Source organism: Copadichromis virginalis, linkage group LG17, assembly GCF_057382275.1.
Source record: "Copadichromis virginalis isolate Kocher_CV1m ecotype Utaka linkage group LG17, C_Virginalis_male_GT1.1, whole genome shotgun sequence".
NCBI classification, from domain to species: Eukaryota; Metazoa; Chordata; class Actinopteri; order Cichliformes; family Cichlidae; genus Copadichromis; species Copadichromis virginalis.
This window is the reverse complement of record NC_140634.1, coordinates 32,772,772-32,797,422: the sequence shown is the minus strand read 5'-3', so window position 1 is coordinate 32,797,422 and position 24,651 is coordinate 32,772,772. Positions and strand designations below refer to the sequence as shown.

Below are 24,651 nucleotides of genomic sequence, written 5' to 3'. Positions count from 1 at the left end.
GTCCTTGTTGTTGTGTAACTGTACGGGGCTGAAGTGAGGTGTTGTACGAGAGTTACAACAGGTGTCCCCGGAGTTAACGGCCCATTTGCCTGTGTTACGGAATAAATGGACTAACTGAGATCAAAACGTCTGGTTCTTGAGAACGTTACAATACACACACACACACACACACACACACACACACACACACACACACACACACACACACACACACACACACACATATATATATATATATATATATATATATATATATATATATATATATATATATATATATATATATATATATATATATATATTGTAACGATGGTTAAGTGTTATTGTACAGTGACATGTTGGTGATCTCTGCACACTGTTGTTGTTCCTTTAAGATTCATGTTTGGTTGTGGTACAGGAAGGGGAGGGGGGACCTGGGGGTTTTTGTGTGTGTGTGCCAGGCTGGAGAGAGGAGTTGTACGAGGGCGCTCTCCCCGGAGTTAGCAACCCGCTTGCTTATGTGCCGAATAAACGGACAAACTGAGACCCAACCGTCTGGTTCTTGTGAATGTTACATTGGTGTCAGAAGTGGGATGGACCCAGGTTGGCGGCTTTTGCCATGTTCCAGTGACGATCGCGGGGGTGTCCTGTACGGCCCTGCGGGACACGGGGTCCAATGCAACGCTGGTCCGACCCGATATTGTCCCAACCGGAGCTGCTGTGCAACCGACTAATGTGCAACTTAAGACTGTGACCGGTGATCTGGCCCCAATGAGAGGGAGGGGAGTGTTCCAGTTCAAGGTGGGGGACCTCGGTGTGTCTTATGCTGCCTGGGTGGCTGACGTGCAGGACGCCTGCATCCTTGGGCTGGATTTTTTACGAGCCATTGGCGGTGTACTGGACTTAGGCAAAGGCTTCCTCGTAATCCCTGATGGGAAGAAGGTGCCGCTTATTCCTCCCCCGGTCTGCACAGCATCTGCCGCGGCGTCCACCTCCACCGCAGAGACCCCTGCAGACCCGCCAGCAGAACAGCAAGCGGAGGAGGAGGAGAGGCTCTTAGCAGTGAGGAGTATCTGGTCAAAGAACTGTGAGGGGCTGACTCCACAGCAGCAAGAGAGTCTATGGCAGGTACTAAAAGAGTTTAGTGACATTTTTGCCCTGAAAGAAAGTGATGTTGGCTTGACACACTTGGTAGAGCACGTCATTGAGACCGGGGATGCCCAGCCTATTAAAGTGCGCCCACGCCGCCTGCCCCTGGCTCATCAGGAGGCTGCGGACAGAGAGTTGTGTGAAATGATGAAGGCGGGCATCATAGAGCCATCTGATAGCCCGTGGGCCTCCGCGGTGGTGATGGTGCCTAAGAAAAAAAGTCCTAGGATGCGTTTCTGTGTGGACTACAGACCACTCAACAAAGTGACGAAGAAGGACTCTTACCCCCTTCCCAGGATTGATGAGTCTCTCGACTTAGTAGCCGGGTCCTCCTGGTTCTCCACCCTGGACCTGCGGAGTGGCTACTGGCAGGTGCCACTGTCCCCGGAATCCAGACCGAAGACAGCCTTCTGCACTAACAGGGGACTATGGCAGTTCAAAGTCCTGAGCTTTGGTCTTTGCAACGCTCCTGCGACCTTCGAGAGGCTTATGGACAGTGTGCTGGCTGGCGTCCCACGGCAACGGTGTCTGGTTTACCTGGATGACCTTCTAGTGCACGGGAGCTCCTTTGATGCTGCCCTGGATGCCCTGAGACAAGTGTTGGAGAGGGTGGCGGCTGCAGGCCTGAAGCTGCACCCCGACAAGTGCCACTTCATGAGGAGGGAGGTGGAGTTTCTGGGCCACAAGCTGGGTCGTGAGGGCATCAGCACGTTGGAGGAAAAAATCCACACCATTACCGAGTGGCCCACACCAGCAGACCAGAAACAGCTCAAAAGCTTCCTAGGACTGGCGTCTTATTACAGGAGGTTTGTGAAGGGCTTTTCCTCCATAGCCGCACCACTCTTCCACCTGCTGCAGAAGGACCGTGACTTCATCTGGACCCGGGACTGTCAGCAGGCGTTCGACACCCTCCGCAGATCGCTGACAGAGTCCCCAGTCCTTGCCCCCCCTGACCCCGCCCTGCCTTTTGTCCTGGACACTGACGCAAGTAATGTGGGGCTGGGAGCGGTGTTGTCGCAGGTTGGGCCGGAAGGGGAGAAGGTGGTGGTGTACTTCAGCCGGGTCCTGAACAGGAGTGAGCGGCGCTACTGTGTCACACGACGAGAGCTGTTGGCTGTGGTGGCGGGGGTGAGACACTTTAAGTACTACCTGTGCGGCACAGCATTTGTTATCAGAACTGATCATGCTGCCCTTCAGTGGCTGATGTCTTTCAGGGAGCCAGAGGGACAGGTGGCTCGCTGGCTGGAGGAGCTCCAAGCCTTCAATTTCACTGTGGAGCACAGAGCAGGGACGCACCATTCTAACGCAGACGCCCTCTCTCGCCGCCCATGTGCTGCAGCTGGCTGCCGTTACTGTGAGAAGCGAGAGGAAATAGAGCGGGAACTCACGACAATAGACGGAGCAGCACAGCTCGCCTGCAGGGCTCTTCTGGTGGTGGATGCAGCGGAGTGGAGGGCACGGCAGGAACAAGACACGGACCTGCTGCCGGTCCTGCAGTGGCTGGAGAAGGGGGAGCAACCCCTTTGGGATGAGGTCACTGGGTTTTCCATCTGTACCAGGGGGCTATGGGCCAAGTTTGCAGCTCTCAGGCTGAAGGATGGGGTGTTGGAGCGTGCCTGGAAGGACCCTGCCACGGGGGAGGAGAGGTGGCAGGTTGTGGTGCCAAGGTCGCTGAGGTCAGCTGTGCTGGAAGCCTGCCATGGGAGCACTGGCTCCGGCCACTTTGGGGTCTCCAAGACTCTCCGCCGCCTCCGCCAGGGCTATTACTGGGGTCAACAGCGGAGGGACGTGGAGGACTTTTGCCGCAGCTGTGATGCATGTTCCTCACACAAAGGGCCACAGGACCAGTCCCGGGCTCAGCTTCAGCAGCAACCAGCAGGAGCCCCAATGGAGCGAGTAGCTGTGGACGTCATGGGCCCATTTCCTCGCACAGACAGAGGAAACCGCTATGTTCTTGTGGCAATGGACTATTTTACCAAGTGGCCGGAAGCATACGCCATCCCAGATCAGGAGGCTGAGACTGTCGCTGATGTATTAGTGGAGGGGATGTTCAGCCGCTTTGGAACAGCAGAGACCCTCCACAGTGACCAGGGGCGTAACTTTGAGTCCAAGGTATTTGCTGCCATGTGTGGACGCCTTGGGATTAAGAAGACCCGCACCACCCCACTTCACCCCCAAAGCGATGGGCTGGTGGAAAGGTTTAACAGGACGCTGGCCCAGCAGCTAGCCATCCTTACCTCAGAACACCAACGGGACTGGGATTACCATCTTCCCCTTACCCTCATGGCCTACAGGTCGGCAGTACAGGACTCCACCCAATGTACGCCTGCCCTGCTCATGTTAGGGAGAGAGCTGAGAACTCCTGCAGAGTTGGCTTTTGGGAAGCCCCCGGACGCGCCAGAGGCACCACCGGGCCGGGACTACGCAACGAAGCTGCAGGACCGGCTGGATTCTGCACATTCCTACGCCCGAGAGCAGCTGGCGAAGGCAGGCCTGCGCCAAAAGAGGAATTACGACATCACCACTAAGGGGAGGCACTTCCATGCTGGGGAGCTGGTGTGGGTCTACAGCCCAAAGAGGAAGAAGGGACGGTGTCCTAAACTGGATAGCAGCTGGGTGGGGCCTTGCAGCGTCCTAGAGCGAGTAGGGGAGGTTGTTTACAGGGTGCAGTTGCCTCCTAGGGGGAGGATAGTAGCGCTGCACAGAGACCGGATGGCCCCCTACAGAGGGCAGTCCCTCCCCTCCTTTCCAGAGGGACGTGTACAGAGTGTCCGTGACCCTGCTCAGAGGGACCCCCAACCGGGGCTGCGTTCCCCTCCCTCGGACTCTCCACCCCAAAGCCCCGAAGCTCCGCGTCCACCTCAGGGGCTCAGGAGGTCAAGGAGGGAACGTAGGCTACCACCCCGCCTCAGAGACTGTGTCGTTCCCTCGGGGACGAGGAACTTATTGCTGGGGGGGCAGTGTAACGATGGTTAAGTGTTATTGTACAGTGACATGTTGGTGATCTCTGCACACTGTTGTTGTTCCTTTAAGATTCATGTTTGGTTGTGGTACAGGAAGGGGAGGGGGGACCTGGGGGTTTTTGTGTGTGTGTGCCAGGCTGGAGAGAGGAGTTGTACGAGGGCGCTCTCCCCGGAGTTAGCAACCCGCTTGCTTATGTGCCGAATAAACGGACAAACTGAGACCCAACCGTCTGGTTCTTGTGAATGTTACAATATATATATATATATATATATATATATATATATATATATATATATATATATATATATATATATATCCTCTTCTGTACAGTGAACAGGCTGTACAGTGTTTATCAGCGCATTTTCTGTGTTTACCCAATGCTGTAACTCTGCAGCTTAATGTATCTTGACTTATCAGTCACTTACAGCTGTGGCCTCAGCACATTTTAAGATAAGATAAGATAAGATAACCTTTATTAGTCCCACACGTGGGAAATTTGTTTTGTCACAGCAGGAAGTGGACAGTGCAAAAGTTATGACGCAAAAATTAGAATACAATAAGAATAAATACAGTACACAGCTGTACAGAATAGAATAAAATAATATACTATATACAGTAGAATAAAATAGAATAAAAATATACAATAAGATAAAAATAGAATACGAATGCTATATACAACTGAGTAAAAATACAACGATGCCAGAAAAGATTATTGCACTTAGTGTTATTGCACATGTGTGGATGTGTGTGTTTGTTCAGTTAAAGTCTTTGTTGTGGAGTCTGACAGCAGTGGGGAGGAAAGACCTGCGAAATCTCTCCGTCCCACACCGTGGATGCCGCAGTCTCCCACTGAAGGAGCTGCTCAGTGCTGTCACAGTCTGCTGCATGGGGTGGGAGACGTTGTCCAACAGGGATGACAGCTTAGCCGCCATTCTCCTGTCACTCACCACCTCCACTGGGTCCAGAGGGCATCCTAGAACAGAGCTGGCCCTTCGGATCACCCTGTTCAGTCTCTTCCTGTCCCCAGCAGAGATGCTGCCGCCCCAGCAGACCACACCATAAAAGATAGCAGAAGCCACCACAGAGTCATAGAAGGTCTTCAGGAGTGGGCCCTCCACCCCAAACGACCTGAGTCTCCGCAGCAGGTACAGCCTGCTCTGCCCTTTCCTGTAGAGGGCGTCTGAGTTATGAGTCCAGTCCAGTCTGTTGTTCAGATGAACACCAAGGTACCTGTAGCTGTCCACAGCCTCAATGTCCATACCCTGGATGTTCAGTGGTTGCAGTGGAGAATGCTTGTAACTTGCTTTGACAGTTAGATAAACTATTTTGCATATTCTGTGATGACTTGTGCAATGAAATGTTGCAGATATGTTATTGAAAGTTAAGGTAAGTAAATAAAGTTTATTTAAAAAGCGCTGTGTACAGAGAATCAGTCACAAAATGCTATAGAGCAAAATAGAGGAAAATAAAGAAAATGAAGTGCTGAAATAGGGGAAAAAACCAAACCAAACCATATTGAGGCAGAATGAAGGCATTTAACAGATTAAAAATACTACATTAACTGTCTTTTCAACACAGATAGACAATTCTGTATATGATCATTAATGCACCTAATGCTCTCTGCTTTGTAAATGTCATTAGAGAATTGAGCTGAAGCCACTGTCATTGTGTCTTCTGTGTTTTGCTGTATGTGTGAGCTACTTTGGAAAATGCACTTCCTATATCAAGAACTTGTTGCAGGAAACATGTCAGACAAAGTGAAAAAAAAAAAAACAACCCACACACTCCCACTCCATTTGCGGTCATATTTCCCAAGTACATCACATATAGCTAATTTTGATCTCATGTGGGCCAGACGGGTGCATCTCCCTTTTCTGTCAGTGTAGAGAAATTCAACTACAGATGAGAGATCTTAATATAAGAAAAAGAAGCACAACTTCAATGGTTTTAAAATATAACTATAACTTAATTTGGTGTAGTTGAATGCCCATAGAGGGAGTCTTTATCTGTTAGAAAAGCTGTAAAACTAATTAAAATACATTTCAAAATTTATGTCCTCTTTCATATTTTCCAAAACTTTACACTCCTGTTAATATGACACCCCATCCATATATGATCGTGCGTTTTTCGTGCTCATAAATATTGATCACATTGGTAATAAATATGTTACTTAGCAGTCACCTGCGTTTAGGGATTAAAGTCAATTGCATCATATTTAAATTTTGAGGCTTCTACGTTATTAGGGGACCGAAATAAATTATGTTGCAAATTTAAACACAGATTTGCAAATTAATGGTATTTTTTTATTTCGTAATAAGGTTAACAAAACATTCTATTTTGCAAAAAATAAATAAGATTTTTCTTCATTATTTCATGTTTCAGGCTTTAAATTAAGAGGGTTAAGCAACTTCATGAGCTGGAGAATAAGACTCCACCCACCCACATTCTCACCATTTCCAGGTGGGGAGCGCAGTAGTCTAGCGGGGAGGGACTTTAACGGGTCTCGCTTCTTTAAAAGTAGATTTATTTCTTTACGGGCACACAAACTATCACTTTTGAGGGACACATTCACTCGTGGAGCGACATCAGAAGACCCAAACATGGGAAGAGCGAATGTGTGGCTGAAACGGACTTTCATTGTCGTGATAAGTCTGATCGCGGTGAGTATGGTTACGAGGCGCTAAAAGATTGTTTAGATGCAGATGTTGAGACCCTCCTCGTGCTATGCGTAAAAATCTACTTTATCCAGATGCTGCAGTTAAACCCTTTTCAGTTTTACTCAATCGAGTTGCCAATGAAGGTTGTAGGAGGCCCTTTTTTAAAATTTTTGTTTTATTTATTCGAAACACATTGGAATAATTAGCGAGACGGGAAAACAACAGTGTCCAGGAAACGGTAAGATTGTTAAATAACAATTAAATTAGGGGCTGTATTAAACAATAATGTGTACTATAATGCTTGTAGTCTTATGTGATGTCATCATTGGTTTTCCTTTTTTTAAGTATGAAAACAAACAGTTAAAATGCGCATAATGTTTCCAAAAATCCAAAATATGATGTCATAAATTGCTTGTTTGGTTGTTTGTTTGTTAAATGAAGAGGAAAAAACAGAACAAAAGCTAGGAGTGACAAACGTACGGTGCAAATGTGGCCCACTCTTGGCACATAGTCAGCAACATGACATTAATGACTGTAGAAAACAGACTATGTGCCAGCATCGCCATCTTGGCACAACATCTGGGACCCACCAAACCTGATTGAGTGGCAGTTATACCACGTGATGCTCTGGTTTCCCCAACCTATTAACTCCCTCTTCTCCTTCTCCCACCTTATTCTTCTCATCATTCCCACAGTTGAGGGGAAGTGGATTATGCAACATGTTTTTCCCGCTAATACAGCTTGTCCCTCATGGTTTAGCTGTCACTATGTGTCTCATCACTTGCTTTGGATTTACTGATTTACAGTGGTTTACCAACACATGATTTAGCCCAGAGCTGTTACAAAAGAAACACATTGTGCAATACTTCACTAAGATTAGCACGAGCCTATAAGAGCTGATGCCAAATGTCAAAAGGGTAAACAAATGTACAGGGTGAACTATTTATCAGATTAACATAACAGTGTAAAGCTGGATTAACTTCTTCAGTAGTTCTACTCTTCATTGTAGTCATTAGTCAACACATTCTTGAAATTCAAATGATTCTATTTAACAAATATTGTTGGGTTTAACAGATGTCAGCACTTTCTTTAAACCAAACCATAATCCAAGAACCAAGATGGTTCAGAAGTACATCCCACCAAGTATACTTTGATTGTCTCAGATCTGCGCTTTGGGTCAATGGTTTTGCTGCAAAGTAGCATAATTATCAAGTTTCATTTCATGCCCCGAGCTCCTCATGTAGATGCCAAACTCTTAGGCTTCCAGTTCTTGTAACAACATAAGTCAATTATGGATCAATACTCAAGGGGTGGATTAAGTATCTTGCTGGTATTTAGGCGTTACCCCTGTTAAGTGAGAGATCTTATAAATGGATTTGTTCAAACCAGTTCCAGTTCCCAGGCTATTTTTTTTCTTGCATATTTTGGAGGAAAATGCATACGTCACAATAGTTAGGAACAGTTCTATGACTTTATTTGAAGAAATGCTAAAACCTTACTTGAAGACATGCAAGCACAAGCACAGTCATGGTAAAAACCAGGTGTACCCTCTATTAGTTGTGTGCAAAAAAAAAGGAGCAGCTAATTTGAAGTAATTGTTTCTTGTATGACTTTATCAGGTTCTCACTCTCCTTTAGGAGATTACTCTCTTAGTCTGCCACAGCATTTCAAATGAGTTCAGATATCGACTTTGATGGGGCATTTACAACACCTTCATTCTTTGTTTTTGAAGTCGTTCTGTTGAATGAATGTCCTGTTTCATGACCCTGTTTTGGCCAAGTGTTAACATTCAGAGGTGTCCTCAAATTTGACTGCAGAACATTTTTAGATAAAGCAGAGATCATGACTGACTGACAAACTGTACAGTGCCCAGGTCCTGTCTCTACAAAATAAGCCCAAGTCATCACCCCTCCATTACCGTGCTTGACAGTGGGTATGTTTGTGCTGAGTTTGCTGTAGTGTGGCATTGTGTATTATGGCCATATAGCTCCACTTTGGTCTTGTCGGTCCAAAAAGACATTGTTCCAGAAGTCTTATGGTTTGGTCAGATGCAAACGTACAAACCTAAGCTGTGCTGGCATGTTTTTGTTAGAGAGAAGAGGCTTTTCTCCTGACATCCCTTCCATTTTCTAAACGTGCTGTCATGAACCTGAACATCAAACTGAACCGTGTAGCATCTGATATTTAGCTCCTGTATTTGTTTGTTGCATGGCCAGACCCTGGATTGAATTCCTTAGACGTCCACTCCTTCTCTCTGTAGAACAAATGGACTAAAATTGTTTGGAAGTGATCGTATAAGCATTACCAGACTAATGAGCACCAGCAATCACATAGCTGATGTCTTTCCACTTTGACATATTGATTCCTGTGTAAGCAGTAAGAGTGGACTTAGTTTCCCACAGAGTGCTTCTGCATTTTTTCTTCATTTGTGTGCAATATGTCATGTTTTGCAGTTCATCTGATACAACAATGCTTACGTCAGTGTTGTTAAGTTCACAAAAGCTTATGTACCATGTTATAGTTTGCTAACCAACATATTGAGTGTTTGAAAAAAGGGTTTTGTATAAGGGGTTTAGTAATCATTACATCTTTTTACTACAAAAAAATATGTTTTTTGTAGCTTATATGTTCATATTTTCATTATTATTTTGATCAGGTGTCACATAACCTATTCAAGATCATTAATGTAAAGCATAGTAAATGTTTAAATATGTAAATGCTTATCATTTAATTCTAAATAAGCAGAATTAATACTTTCATTTGTACACAATTCTTTTGGGGATGAGGAGAAATCATTGATGACTTTCGGTAACCTTAGCGTTTCTCACTCTGCCTGTTACAGCCCTGAAAGTGTTGAACTGTCTCTTACTGTTTTTACAGATAATCAGTTTGTTGCTGCTGGGATTCAGTCTTTTTAGCCATGGACACTTACACCAACAGGAAGAGGTATAAAATGTATATTTATAGAACCTTGCATTATGACACATGAATGTGTGTGCGATTTAACAATGTCCTATTGTATGTACGACAACACATATATGGCTCAGCAGCAATTTCTATATTAGTGGCAAAATAAGTAAGCAAATATTATGCAGCCGTTGTCAGACAAATGCCAGCATGTAAGTGTTTTCTTTTCCTGTAGTATTCTTAATGACAAACAACATCTGCATGGGGCACTGAAGTCAGGTTACACCCTTGCTCACTCTCAACCTGCGTCTTTGTTTTTTCTCCACAGGCAGAACGCGAGATTGCAGTCATACATGTTATGTATGTTATTGCTGCGATAATTATTCTCTTGACCATCTTTGGCGCAATCGGTGTCTGGAAAGAGATACGGTGGGCTCTAATAGTGGTGGGTAAAGAAAAAAAGAAGACAAGAATCTTGGTAGCTGTAATAAAAATACAATTTATAACAAAAACAAATAGATCCTTATTCCCGTATTTCTGTGTGTATGTGTTTCTGTTTGTCAGTATGCAGTTGGAATGATTCTGAGTAGTCTACTCATGTTGGGGCTTAATATTCAAGGACTGGCTTCACAATCTCAGGTATTACCAAAGTGCCTTTCCACATTAGAAGATACAGAAATGTTTTTTAACTGTTTGTATATTACTTTGCTTTTGTTGCGCAGGTACGTCAAGATGTGAAGAAGCAGTACCTGAACCTTTTACCCCTGGTTAATGCTACTGAATTCCTCGATGATATACAGACAGAAGTAGGTAACCTTGTGTTGTGAAGTTGTGAATGAAGATGTGCATGTGTTTGTAGTGTGTGTGTGTGCTATTCATCTAGCTTCACAACCCATTAATAAGTAAATAAATTTAAGGTCTTTCAGATAACAAAATTTTGCAGTGTCAATTTGAGGCATCATATTGCCAGCTTATACTGAAAATTACTTGCAGCCAGTAGTGTAAACATGGCACAAGGAAATAATAGCCGATGAGGTCATAGAGATGTTTGTGAGCAGCGATAATGGATAGCCCGTGCCAGTTTTTGTAAGTATAATCTTGTAGAATTGCAGTTCCAAGTAGTTTCAGAGGTGATCAAACAAAACTAACTAAAAACAGAGCTCACATATAATATGTAAGGCTAATGGCATAACTAAACAATGCTGATACACAACTTAACTGGATGCTAGGCACATGCTCTTCTTATAATATTAGCAACTTAAAATAGCTGTTTTAGTGTTTTATAGAGAACTCTAGTGAGAACAGAGAAGAAATGCAGTATTCTTGATTTTAACAAAAGAAAGATAACACTCATAAATTTCTTGTTTGTGACGGACATATTTTTCCAAAAGTACAACCAGACTGTCCTGGCATGACTGATACAGTTTTCAGCAGCACAGATCAGATGCTGTTTGGTCAGACTTAACTGTTTGTAGAAGGGATTAGGAGATGGTTGTTTTGCAGTTGTCTCTTTATTTTCTTCTCTGATTCCATCTCAGTTGGAGTGTTGCGGACTGGAGAGCTACCGGGACTGGAAGTTCAACATCCCAAATTCCTGCCTATGCACCGACAAGTCCACTAATCCATGTGTAAGTGTGAAAGCTAACATGCCTACACGGTTAAAAACATTTTTCAATAAATTTTCATTTACAAAGCCCAACTTCCTCCCAAAGTAGCACCACCAGGCTCCTTTGTGCTACAGTAACACTTGGGAAAACAGTGGTTGGAGACTGTGGTACAACCAAACCATTTTCAGACGGTAAAGCAATTTTAGTGCATCAAGTCAGCGATAAAACGTCATTAAGATTTTGGCTCAGTGGGGTCAAGCTGGCATTTGTGATAATATGTCAATTAACTATTATTAACTGGTGAAAATTGCAATGATGTCAACGCCATTACCGCATTAACGCGGCAAATCTACATTAACGAGTTACCACGGATCGCCCCGTGCGTGGGGCTGCACGAAATCAACGTGTTAGCGTGGTTAGCTCGTTAACACGTTGACGCCATGCCCATCATGCAGTCTTATTTCGATTGTTTGCAGCATGTTGGCAGTCTGTCTGCATTAAAAATAAGACACCAGTTATTTGCAAATCTACTTGAAAATGACTGCAGTCAGTTAAAAAAGCATGTTTTAAAAGCTTTGACACACAAATATCATCACATTTTAAAAACTACATGTTGTCTGTGTGTGCATACACTTCATGCACAATTATAATTTCTGTGTTTTCCAGGTGGCGGCTCCTAGAAACAGCAGCCTCTTTAACAGCCAGATGGGTGACGAGCCTATTATGATTTATGAAAAGGTATTAAAGGCATTCTCATTAGAAATTATCTTTTTTTTTTTCAAGTACAGGTAGATGTGTAAACTCTATAAGCTGTTGTGAACTTTGTTTCCATTTATATCGGTTTATCTCATTAATCCTTTACTTGTTTTAGGGATGCCTTCCATACTTCATCGAGATCATAATGAGTCTGATTAGGATTGTGTTGGGCGTAACACTGGGAGTCATGTTATTGTGGGTGAGTACAATCAGTCTGTAGCTCTCATGGTTATAGCTCCTTTGATGTGATCTTTACAAAGCGTGCATGGCTGTTGACAGAAATGTTACGAGAATTTTGCTTAGGTGATCCCATTTGTACAAAGTCTTAATTTTTCCCTTAAAATTCGTCTTTCACTAATATTTTCAGTCATAGGGTTTCAAAAACTCTTTTCCATCCTGAAATCTTCCTATGCAGTTGCTAACTACAGATTTGAAAACTGAATGAAAGCGAGCAAGTATCTGTTTTCGCTGCGCTGGCAAACTTGCCTTTTTATTTTCTTTGACTATTCTGCTCTCTCTCAGCCTCTTTCTAAAATTGCAGGTGGACTCAAAGCAACTCAAGAAATAATAAAAAGATGAACAGGAAGTAAAATAAACCACCTCTGTTTGATTCTGTTTTAGATATTGTCAGCAGTATTGTGTATAGCCATCTTGTGCCAGCTCGATCGGAAGAAAGACACCCCCGCAGTGGTCTACAGTGCAGAGGCAAAAGCAGGCAACTACACCACCCTCGCAGAGGTTTCAGACCACTCCTGATTTCTTTGTTTCTGATTCAGCATGTTAAGCAAAGCTAAGGCAAACCTCGGAAGCAATGGGATTAATAGAAGACGTTGTGATGATTGGATATATTGACTATATCATACCATGTAAGTGTATTTTGAACTTCTTTGTTAAGGGTATTTTCTATGGTAAATGGTAAATGGCCTGCATTTGTATAGCGCTTTTCTAGTCCCTAAGGACCCCAAAGCGCTTTACACTACATTCAGTCATTCACCCATTCACACACACATTCACACACTGGCGATGGCAAGCTACATTCTATTCACTATGTAATCCCTAATGAGCTGTAAATTTGGGCTGTGCCACAAAAAACAGAACTGTGAAAGACTATGTTCCTTTTTTGATAAATATTTCTATCCAGTATAACCAAGAGGGATATGATAAGTGACAGAGTGTGTTACCTGCTTTGCGCCTTTGAGCTCTGTGTTTGGAGACTGGTGGTAATTCTGCACCAACATAGAGCGTAATCTAGTACCTCTGATCTGTGATTTTTAGCACCGGCAAGCAAGAAAATAAGTAAAAATTCAGAGTTTAAAGCTAATGTGCTCAGTAAAAAAGCACTTATGAGTAGTACGGGTGAATTAAAGCTTAACTGATATTTTGTAGTTTGGTAGCTTTTCATTTTTCTTTAACTCTGACTTTTTTTTCCATTCAAAGCTTTTTAATACTCTCATATTTGATAAGACTGGTATTCAGTATAAGGTGCCTTTTTTTCATTGCTCCGTATCGTTTAGATCAGCTGCTAAAGAAAAAAAAATCCTTCAATCCAGTTTCTTCCTTATCCTTGCTGTGGCACATCCTTTATCCACTGCATAAATGGTAAATGGCCTGTATTTGTATAGCGCTTTACTAGTCCCTAAGGACCCCAAAGCGCTAATAAATGAAAGGACAAAAGGAAAATATACAGCTTACAGTTTACACCTATAACTGTGTAAACCACAGTTAATGTATTGATTGTTGTTCCCCAGGTTTGTGGGAACATTTTAGAAAAATTCGAAAGACTGTTTTTCATTGTGTAATAAAACATTTTATATTCCCTTCATATAGCTTTGTTTTGTTTTGTAAACTTAAATTTGACATAAAATCAAGTGAAATGATGACACCAGTAATGATTTATCAAGTTATGCAACCCTTAGGTTACAAGCCCACTTCTTAATGGCTACAGCTTTCATAAACTAACAATACTAATTACTAAATAACTAATTAAGTAAAATGATCACTCAATTTTGACCTGTTCCACAGAATTTTTTAAAAGACATTTTACAATTAGAATTCATCTAAAAATTATTGATATGATGGCACTGATTAAACTAAAAAAGTCTCTACACTATTTTTTGAAAAGCCCCCTCTGTTTCATATGTCTTTGTGTATTTGTTGCAACACATCTGTTTTATATATCTTAAGAAAACCTTTTGTAGTGACGATTCCATTGTTTGTCCAAACAAACATTCAACAATTTAAAATTCACAAGCCACTGCTGCACTGTGGTGATATTTTACACACAAGCAAAAAAAAAAGTCCAATGTCCAAAACTTGAACATGGCATTTTATGGTTAATTTATTGAGTTTGGCAAGCAATAAACAAAAATCAGTTTTTACTCTTTCCTGTTGCTTCTGCTCTCGTAAAAAATAAATAAATAAAATAGGCCCACCCCAGTGCATGCTGGTCCTATACTAGTCCTAGTACTTACAGAAAATGGCCCTACAGTTCATCCTGGCTGACTTACAAAGATAAACAAATTTCAAAATAATAAAAATAAAGAATAAATGGCTCCAACACTCTGGCCCCTAATTGTGCATACAATCACAGTTACTTCAAAATTCTTTAAAAAAGGAGCTATTCCCTCCGGCATGTCCTTAATCTTCATTGATGATGTTACTTCTTCAAGAGGATGCTTCCAGTAGCAAAAGAAGTGTTGCCACTGGCCTTTCCAAAACACAGGTCTCTGTAGCATCTGCAATCAAGACAATATGTCCAGGTATAAGACATCTTTTAGTCCCCTGCTATTTTTGTCTTTCTTGCATCAGAGGTATGTCTTTAGAAAGCCATCTTTTCCAGAACAGCTTTGCCATGTACTGTACCCATTTCCACCTTTTCCTAGCATGAAGATCACATTGATCAAACACTCCTGGTGGCAAAATTGGTTTGTTTTACAGCAGCAACAAATAATTGGGTGCGAGTGCTTCAAGATCATTGAGTCACTGCAAACTCTGGTAAAGGCTCTGTCGTTCAATATAGCTTCAGCTTCACAGAGGACTGTTTGGAGGCCTTCATCTTCCAAAGCTTGTTTTTTGAGAACTGAGACTAAAATACTCCTTATGGAACGAATGAGATGCTCCCACACATCACTTTGGTGAGATGCTGCCGGGACATTAACGTCCCATTTGATGCCATCCTGAATAAAAGCGTTTTGAATTTTAGCATAGTTCAGCTCAGCCAAGCTCTCTTTCAGCTCTCAATTTGCACCAACAAAATTTTTAGCATTATCAGATCTGATGGACGAAACTGGGCCTTGTCTATAGATGAACCTCCAGACAGCATTTGTACAGCAGTCTTTACTGAGTGTTTATGCAATTTCCAGATGTACTGCACGACTGGTCAAACAAAGAATAAGAACCCCATACCTTTTAAAGAGACTTTGTCCTTATAGGCCCAAAGTAGACCACTCCAACATTTGTGAACGGAGCCGTGTCTGGCAGGACTCTCTCTGCGCCATCTTTTGTTCAACAAACTTTTCTTTGTTGCGTGTACACATGATACAACAAGAGATTATTTTCTTGGCAGCCGAATTTGCATTTACTATCCAGTCTTTTTGTCTTAGTTTTGACAGGATGTACGCTCTTCCTACATGTGCCAAGTTTTGACGGAAATGCCGTAAAATCAATGTTAACACGTTTATTCCCCTGCATCCAATGCTGGGTCGAGCTTGAAGGGAGAACTTCCCCTTGGAAACTGCTTTGAGGCCATTGCTTATTAAAGCCATTTCAGTTTTACATTTCTGTTGTTGTGCATGCTGAATAACAGCTTGTTCTGCTTTGGCCAAATCTTCTTGAGTCAGATTTTCCCATTCTTGTTTCCATTTCTTTCTTTTGACTTTCCAGATCATTTTCATTCAGATCTGCAACAACAAACTCTTTCCTCTTTTGTCCCAGCAACACCAAGGTCTCTTTCAGCTTTAAAACCAGGCTACTGAGATTTGAAGTTTTGTCCAAGATGAGAAGTAATGAATCAGACAGTTTGTAGCATCTTGTGATTCCTTCACAAAAAATGCTCACTGTCAGGTCCTTTGTGACCTCTGGGTCATTTGCAGGAATTGCACTGTGATCCACATCCATTTTAGGCCATTCCTCTGACTTCTGGCCTATTTATTCATCTCCTACATTTGAGAAAATCCTCAGCTTTCATGCCTCTGGATGCGTCGTCTGCATGGTTCTCCTTAGAGGAAACATATCTCCACTTATTCACATCTGTTGCTTCTTGAACAACATAAATTCTATTTGCAGCTAAGGTATTAAATCTTCTGGCTTCCTTGGAGATGTATTTCAGTACTGTTGTGCTATCAGTTCAAAAAACAGATTTTTCAAACTTTTCCTGCAACTCTTTTTGCAGAAGTTAGTTCACTCAAACTGCAAGAACTGAAGCTGTCAATTCCAGCCTGGAAATTGTAGTTTGCTTAAAAGAAGCAACTCTAGCTTTTCCCAGGTTAAAGGCAGCATTTGAGATGTTATTCTTTTCCAGTTTTAAATATGACACTATCCCATAACCATCTGGACTTGCATCAGAAAAATGATGAAGTTGTGCTTTATCTGGTCTTCCAGTGGAACTTGGTTTAAGAAAGCATTCCACTGAATCAGCTGGAGCTCCTCCACCCAATCACGCCCCCGCTTAGAGGGAGAGTGGGGAATAACTTCGTCCCACTTCAAATTTTGTCAACAAAAGTTCTTGTAGCAACAGTTTAGCTGGCATACTGAAAGCAGACAAAATTCCCAAAGGATCATGCAGTGAGCCGATCACAGACAAAATGCCCCTTCTACTTGGTGGACGATCCTGCGGAGAGTTTCTGAACTTGAACTAACCCAGTGCTCTCTCAATTGGAAATTGATCCAAATCCAGACCCTTGATTTCCTTTGCTCTTCTTTCCTTTGGGATTGAGATGTGCACTGTGTGACTGTTGCTGATCCATTTTGAAAGCTCCTCCTTTAATGCAGATATCAGCCTCTGCAGCATGCGCACTGCCTCTTCTTGTGAAGCAACAGATTTTAAACAGTCATCCACATAAATGTTCCTTCTCACAGTATCCATCCGTAGTGTGGTTATTTTAAATATAAGAGAAAGAGAAAACTCTAAGAATATAATAATTATAATTAACAATAATTAATATAGCCAATACCGCCACCAAGAGATACCAGCTTTTGAAGCTGGACAGCACAGCCCTGTTTTAAATACAGTCAGAACAACAACACCGGGCTGCTTGTCAACAATTTAGACGTGGATGCAAGATGACATGGAGCATGTTATAGTTTCCTTTTTAATATGATGGACTGAACACAGGCGGTATCTGCTTTTGTCTATGCAAAGGTGAATCTATTTCTATCTGTCTCTACTGTTTCAAGATTTAACTGAAGTGTGCTCAACTGTAACTGTCAGGATATGTTTATCCCAGCTCTCATAGGGCAATGAAATTAAACTGACTTGTGAAATGTTCTTTGATTAGGTACACATTGTGAAGTTCATCATTTTCTTACAAATAAAACTATAATGACAAACTCACATGCATAAGATGAGAGCACACTGTTGTTATTGACTCATCATTATTCTCAGCTGTCAGACCATCTACAAGACTAGATAATGTTTGACAACCGGGAAGCACTTTCTCTTCAGAGCGGGACCACGGCAGCCTTGTCCCGGGTGGACGAGGAGAAGCCTCCCATCATCCTGTAAGCAGACCGATATGGGCCAAAACCATCATCCGGGGAGCTGTCCTGGCTAATAGCCCTCCCCCAACACGACTGCACCCAGTAAACAACAGTGGAGATACACTACTCCAAAATTAGGCAGAGGTGCACCTCTGTCCTTATGATCACATGCATTGTCTCCTATTGTCACCACATTACACAACCTATCAGATACCTCACTTCTACACATTCCTTCTCATCATATCTGGGGCCTCCTCCATTGCTCTGCAGCTTCCCTTTAAATAGGTCCCGTGACCAGCTGATAGCCCACCTCAGGACACACCCACGCCTCAGCAGGTGATTGTTATTAGGCAATTTGTAGGAGTCCTTTAAACCAGTCCTTTATGCTTTCATTGCTCTCAGGCACCATAGTACTTTGGAACATAGTTCTGACAAATGCAGGCAGAGGTTCACCTCTGGAGCCTGAGAGCAATGAGAACATAAAACGCATGCACACAAGAAGGAGACGGGTGGTGGTTTAAAGGACTCCTTCAAAAAGCTACTTGTTGAGGCAAAGGTAAGCAAGATCAAACTCCTCTGTGGAGTTTACTGAAGGACACAGATCCAGATGTACAAATAAGATTTGTGAAATGGTGACTGTGATGCATACATTTCTCTATAAGAGGCACAGCTATAATCCAAAGAATGATCAGGAAGGGGCCTTATGCAAACCTGAAATGAAAGATGAGTGAAATGTCCTGTGGTATTTTTTTTAACTGGCATGATGGACAGATTTTGCAAACAGGCCAAGACTTCCTGTGGTGGTGGAGGACCTCCCTCTGGCTGAACGCAGTGACTGGTGTGAGGGTCAAAGCCCAGAGCTTTGAACACTTCCGAGCTACAACATAACAGAAACCAAAAGATTTCAGGGGGTCAGCAGAATGAACAAAAAACAAGCTACACTTCACCAAAGTGTGGTTTTTGTCCTGGCAAATTAGTTCATGTCACCAAGCATGGACTTTTTAATAACTGGGCTGGATTATTTTGTAATTTGTCAATTTCTTCCTCCACAATTAGAAAGATTTGGCTGTTATTTGCATTTTTGTTTTTTGTTGTTGTTCGTTTTTTCTTTTTCTTTTTTTTACAGCCATCATCATTATTAGAATCAATGTAGTTTATTAATCCCCGGGGAAATTATGTAAGAGACTTTACTCACTTTAAGTTTTTTTTCCCCAATACTACAGTGTTACAGCGGAATGCGACCACTTTTGAATTGATGGCGACATAGTTATTTAACTAAATCACAGCATATGTGCTGGTAAGTAATCCTAATTTGGTATCTGTAGTATAATCACCAGTGGAATCACAACACTCCAATAACAAAAACAACCACCTTAGATGATACAAATGAGAAAACATCCTCTCAAACACAGTCCATGCTTCCTGGTGAGAGTCTTCGTTCTTGTCGTCATCCCTCATGACGACATCACAGGTGGATTCTCCCTCTGTAGGAAGATTTGGCTGTTAAACAATTTGAAAAATACATTTAAAAAAAAATTGCTAATTAGAAAATACATACTTGTCTCTGGGTAATGTTTAGCTCATTATCAGACTTCTTAAGACCATAAAAATACATACCTTCCTGAGTACAGGCACAATATACATGACACAAAGAGACACAACAACCATAGTACATCATTAACTATTCATGTGGCTGCAAACAGTCATAACGTAAACATAAATCAATTGAATTAGGTCTTCAAATGTGCTCACTTGACATTGCAGGCTCATCAAAATGGCGAGAGATCGCTTTTGGAACCTGTGTTGATCTTATATTAAAAGCCTCCAGAAGCTCTAAGACTCCTTCAACGGCCACTGAGACAGCTCCACGGTCTGTCTCACTCACTGTTTTACCTGAGAACGAACACACACACAAAAAAAAACTGACTTATGGTTGTGTAATGTGGTGACAGTAGGAGACAATGCATGTGATCATAAGGACAGAGGTGCACCTCTGCCTAATTTTGCAGGGTTGCTGTATTACTGTTACAGTCAGGCGTGCCTTATAAACTTTAAACTGTCCATAAACATACATATAAACAGGAAAAAGAACTGGTGTGAATTTGAAAATAGAATACGAGCACAAAGTGACAAAGGTCCTACGCCTACTGCTTACATTATAACATAATATTGACACAGCAATGCCCTTGACAAGTTTACAATGTATATTATGGTGACTTTAATTTCTTGAGAAAGTGTTAGGTGTTAGTGCCACCTAGTGTCTGTGCAATGAAGTCAAGTAATGACAAAATGCTTCCTTTAATTGACAAACTGAAAAGAAGACAATTCTGTTGTAATGGATAGAAAGGTTTACCTGTTGCTGTTGTTTATAAGGGTGACATTTATTTATCAAGTCAACAATTTGCCCAACAGCCTGTCAGTCAGCTCTTATATCAGCTAATGGAGATTTAAGTAAGTAAGTGAAATTATATTTGTATAGAACCTTTCGAGATAAAAATCACAAAGTGCTTTAGAAAAGATAAAACAAAACTGAACCAAAAGCAAGTTTAAAAAAAAATGAGTTTTTAGCTGTTTTATAAAAGAGACCACTGAGTCCACAGATCTCAAACTCAAAGAGGGAGAGTGTCAGGCTCTGGGGCCACAGTTACAAAAGCTCTGTCACCTTTCGTTTTCAGCTTAGTTTTATGGACAACCTGCAAGAACTGATCACATGACCCCAGGGACCTGCTAGGGATGTACGGATGTAAACTATCTCTGATGTTGATTTTGGCGCTTGTCCATGCAGAGCCCCGAATGTCAAAGTCATAATCTTAAAGTGGACTCTGAATTTAATGGGGAGCTAGTACAGCTGCATCAGCAGGTGCGTGACATGCGAGTAGTTAGAAGACTTGGTCAGAGACCTTGCAGCAGCATTCTGAACAACCCAGCAGATGTTCCAAGGGGGCCTTACATAAACAAGTGAACAAACAATTACAATAGTGCAAATGAGATGAAACAAATGCATGTGTAACAATTTCCAATTCAGAGCATAATACAATGGGACTCAGTTTAGCAATATTTCTCAAGTGATAAAAACAAGAGCGAACCAGAGAAACAGGAGCATAATGGAGACATTAACTGTCTTTAATTTGTTTCTGCCGTCATAAGTTTCCACTCACTGATGCTCTCTGCGTCCTGCTGCATGGACTGGCCCCACAGGAGAGGTTCCTGGCTCCTCAAGCAGTTGTAGATGTAGGAGATGGCTGGAGTTGCCAGGTGGGTCACAGAACCTGACAGGCTTCTCCTTCTTTTAAGGGAGTTCATCTCCCGAAGCCCCATCCAGGGAATGACGATCACCGGGAAGCCCAGACCTAACAGAACATGAAGTAAACACAGAATAAGAAGGTAGTACTGATTAGAGTTAATCCATAACAATATATTCTTTAAACATGGAAGTGGCATTACCTTTTCTTAATTACAATTTTCTGATCAGGTCTCTTCTAACTGTATTGATCCTGGAATGAAAATTTTTTTTGGGTGCAATTGCATGATCATGAAGCCTGCTATGAAAGCTAAATCCCCCCTTACAGTCCCAGCATGTTACTTTAGGGAACGTTAAAATGTAATATGTTGTTCTATGGAGGTAGAAATACATTTTCAAGATAAAAGGCTAAATACATTGTTTGAAGATAACTTAAGCGTTTCACTCATGACTGAAAAATTACAACTCTAGCAAAATGCCTTAACAACATTAAATGTTAGAAATCATTCTACAAAACACGGTTAATATTAGTTACATCTTTAATAGCAGATTATAGAGTAAAACACCTCCAAGGCATGTCGCTAAAATCACATCTACAACCCCAGCAGTCTAAATATGTGACATACCAATACTCAAATGCATGCCCTGAGTTTCTGATGGCTTATTAATCTTTGCATTTATCAGCAAACTGACATGATGACAGTGTTTTAATACCATTTTAACATATTTCATGTGAAATAAATGAGTCCTATGGAGACAAAACCAAAACACTTTTTTTTTTTTTAACAACAAATTGAAATTCCTGGAAACTGAGAATAAAATAGAAAAATCTTATTGAATCTGTATCTGACCTCACAGGATGTGAGGATTTGTGACATCCAGTACAAATAGTAACTTTAGTAACTTGATACTGCTAGAAAACACATTCATGCCGGTTAGACGACAGATCTGGGACGCATAAGCCAAACCACAATCGGGCCAGATGTGGCATGCCATCACATAAACAGTGCCATCATTGCCAGACCTGGCCCACATCTGGTTGACATACCCCTTACCATGCCAGTCAGCCAGCAGTGTCTGGCTTCACACTAGAGCCGGGCCAGACCTGTCTGTTACGTGGGATTGTCTATAAAAACAGAATACTGTCACCTTGGACTGAAAATATGCAGTTTGCATTTTCACTTGTTCTTCTGGCAGTTGCAAACTTAAAAGGGATTCTTGCAAATCTGGTAAAAAAAACAAAAACCATAAGCCCACCCCAGTGCATGCTGGTCCTATACCAGTCCCTTTACTTAAAGTTAATGACCTTGCAGTTCTTCCTGGCTGACTTACAAAGATAAATAACAAAACAAAGAATTAAGCAATTATTAACCTACAAATAAAACGTGTAAATATCCCAAAATAGGTGAACCAAGAAAAAATTGTGACAGTGTGTGACAGTATGCAGTTGGAGTGATTTTTAGAGAGTATCGTCTTGTTGATGGTTATCATTCTATTATTCTTAGGACTGGCTTCCCACCCTGAGGTATCACCGAGTTGACTTTAAAATGTGGAGTTTCTGTGGGGTTTTTTTGGGGGGGTTTTTTTGTGTGTTTGTTTAGTTTAATCCAAAATGTGTTTTAGAAGACACAGTATTGTTTGTAATAATATTTTTAATATTACTTTGTTTTTGTTGTGCTGCTAGTTGAAGAGCTGAAGAAGGAATACCTGAGGCTTTTGCCGCTGACGGAAAGCAGCAAAGAGTTGCTCGACGATTTACAGACAGATGTAAGAAACCTCGTAGTTTGAGGTTGCGAGTCAGGATGTCCATGTTTTTGCAATCACACTAATACCTGTAGCCAATTTGAGGTAATTAGGAAGTGGTTGTTTTGCAGTTGTCTCTAAGTATTCTTATGTTCTCCTTTGACTTCCATCTCAGTTGGAGTGTTGTAGACTTCAGGGCTACCAGGACTGGAAGTCCAACATCCCAAAATCCTGCCTTTGTGCCAAAGAGTCCACTAATCTGTGTGTAAGTGTGAAAGCTAACATGCCTACACTGTGTTCTTCTGTAATAGAACCTGTTGATATAAGGCTGTCATTATTAGTAGTGTTCATTCATTATGGAGGACCAATTGATTTAAAAACACTTGAATGTTGAAATGTTGCTTCGAAGATGGGGACGAGTTCAGTGACCTCCTGTATCAGCTGCCAACTTCAAAACAATTTTAATGAGTCGAAACAAGGCAGAGTCGGCCTGGCATCACTTTGTGATTGAATGGCATCAAGTTGGCAATTACATGCAATCTGTTTTTGATAATACGGCAGTTAACTGGGATAAATTTGCAAATTTGCTCTCCACATACACCAAAATTATTCAGATTTTTTTAAAATTACAAATAAATTTTTAAACATTACTCTGGTCTCTGTTATCCCTGCTTGTCATTCTTTTTTTTCTTTTTCTTTTTTCTTAAAATGATTATGTTTTCTAGGTGGAAACTCTTGGAGGCAGCTGGGAGGAAAATCAGACTGTTATGATTTATGAACAGGTATTAAAGACATTCTCATCAGTTTTTCCAGGAACCTTTGCAAACTCTATAAGCTGTTATGGTGTCATCTGATGCAACTGAGATGCAAATTGTTTGTTTCATCTTTAGAAAATATGTATCCTATTAAGCCTTTCCTGTTTCAGGGATGCCTTACGTACCTTGTTGAAATCCTCATGCATGGATTTAAGATTTTTTTTGGGCACGTTACTGGGATTTTTATTATTGTGGGTAAGTACAGTCGCAATCTACTAATTTAGCATAAAAGACCAGAAAAATGGAGTTTAAAGAAACCAGAGGCGAGCAAGTGTCTGTTTTCTTTGGCTTTTCTGCCCTCCTCAGTCTCTTTCTAAAATTGCAAGAGGACTCAAAGCAAGTCAAGAAACAACAGAAGATGAACAGGAAGTAAAATAATCAATCTTTGTTTCACTTTCCTGTAGATGTAGTCCCTCGTGTTGTGTAGAGCCATCTTGTGCCAGCTGAATCGAAACAGAGACACCTCGGTAGTGAACTAAGGTGCAGAGGCAAAAGCAGGCAACTGCACCACCCTCACAGAGCCTCCAGACCACTTCCGATGTCTTTGCTAGTTCTGATGCTTCCAGCAGTGATGGCCATTATTTAAGCATGCTAAATAATAAATATATTTATGATAATTGGTTATATTGAATATATCATATCCTACAACTGCATTATGGACTGCTTTATTATGACTTTCTGAATTTCAACTCAGTTGATTGAGATTATTGATCTGGGATATCAACACTGAGTGAAAATGCACTGTTTAAAGCTAATATAACTAAACATATATCGAAAACAAACTGAATATCATGTGTGAATTGTTTTAATACTTGATGATTCGGTAGCTTTTAATTTTTTTATACTGTGTAAAATTTGGTTTGTCGATGTTTTGTTGTTTTTTTTTGTTTGTTTTTTTTTACTTTTTTTTTTTTTTTTTGTATTTCGAGTTTTACATTTCTACTTTGTGTTCATTTTTTAATACGATGTGTTTGTTATATACTGGTGTTTAGTATGAGGTGCCTTTTTTTTTCACTGTGCTGTATCATTTAGGCCAGCTGCCAAAATTTACATTTAAAATGCATACAACTATCATTTACATTCCTCAGCATCTGCTGCTGGGTTAACCGAGCTGTTAGCGTCATTAAGAGGACGGG

General features: G+C 41.5%; 1 protein-coding gene, 1 long non-coding RNA gene and 1 pseudogene across 3 annotated transcripts; 2 read left to right on the top strand and 1 right to left on the bottom strand.

The window, feature by feature from the left end:
- Nucleotides 1-6,546: 6,546 nt before the first annotated feature.
- On the top strand, nt 6,547-13,841 carry LOC146689752 (tetraspanin-8-like). Its single transcript, XM_085437784.1, has 9 exons — nt 6,547-6,752; nt 9,630-9,695; nt 9,985-10,101; nt 10,221-10,295; nt 10,379-10,462; nt 11,195-11,284; nt 11,930-12,001; nt 12,135-12,218; nt 12,641-13,841. The coding sequence occupies exons 1-9, from the start codon at nt 6,693-6,695 to the stop codon at nt 12,773-12,775; spliced, it is 783 nt and encodes a 260-aa protein (XP_085293910.1). The 5' UTR covers nt 6,547-6,692; the 3' UTR covers nt 12,776-13,841.
- A 2,078-nt stretch (nt 13,842-15,919) lies between these two features.
- LOC146689751 (uncharacterized) lies at nt 15,920-19,217 on the bottom strand. Its single transcript, XR_014916196.1, has 2 exons — nt 19,089-19,217; nt 15,920-18,593 (listed from the first exon to the last, which is right to left on the bottom strand). It is a non-coding gene; the product is annotated as an uncharacterized LOC146689751 (long non-coding RNA).
- A 3,402-nt stretch (nt 19,218-22,619) lies between these two features.
- On the top strand, nt 22,620-24,249 carry LOC146689750 (uncharacterized; annotated as a pseudogene). Its single transcript, XR_014915909.1, has 6 exons — nt 22,620-22,724; nt 22,876-22,965; nt 23,426-23,482; nt 23,626-23,719; nt 23,842-23,855; nt 23,926-24,249. The product of XR_014915909.1 is annotated as an uncharacterized LOC146689750 (transcript).
- Nucleotides 24,250-24,651: the final 402 nt, after the last annotated feature.

Excerpts from the sequence above, each read along its gene's own strand:
- LOC146689752 (XM_085437784.1), top strand. The coding sequence starts at position 6,693 with ATGGGAAGAGCGAATGTGTGGCTGAAACGGACTTTCATTGTCGTGATA. Across the intron at positions 10,296-10,378 it reads GACTGGCTTCACAATCTCAG|GTACGTCAAGATGTGAAGAA; the intron begins GTATTACCAAAG and ends TTTGTTGCGCAG. Across the intron at positions 12,002-12,134 it reads CTATTATGATTTATGAAAAG|GGATGCCTTCCATACTTCAT; the intron begins GTATTAAAGGCA and ends TACTTGTTTTAG.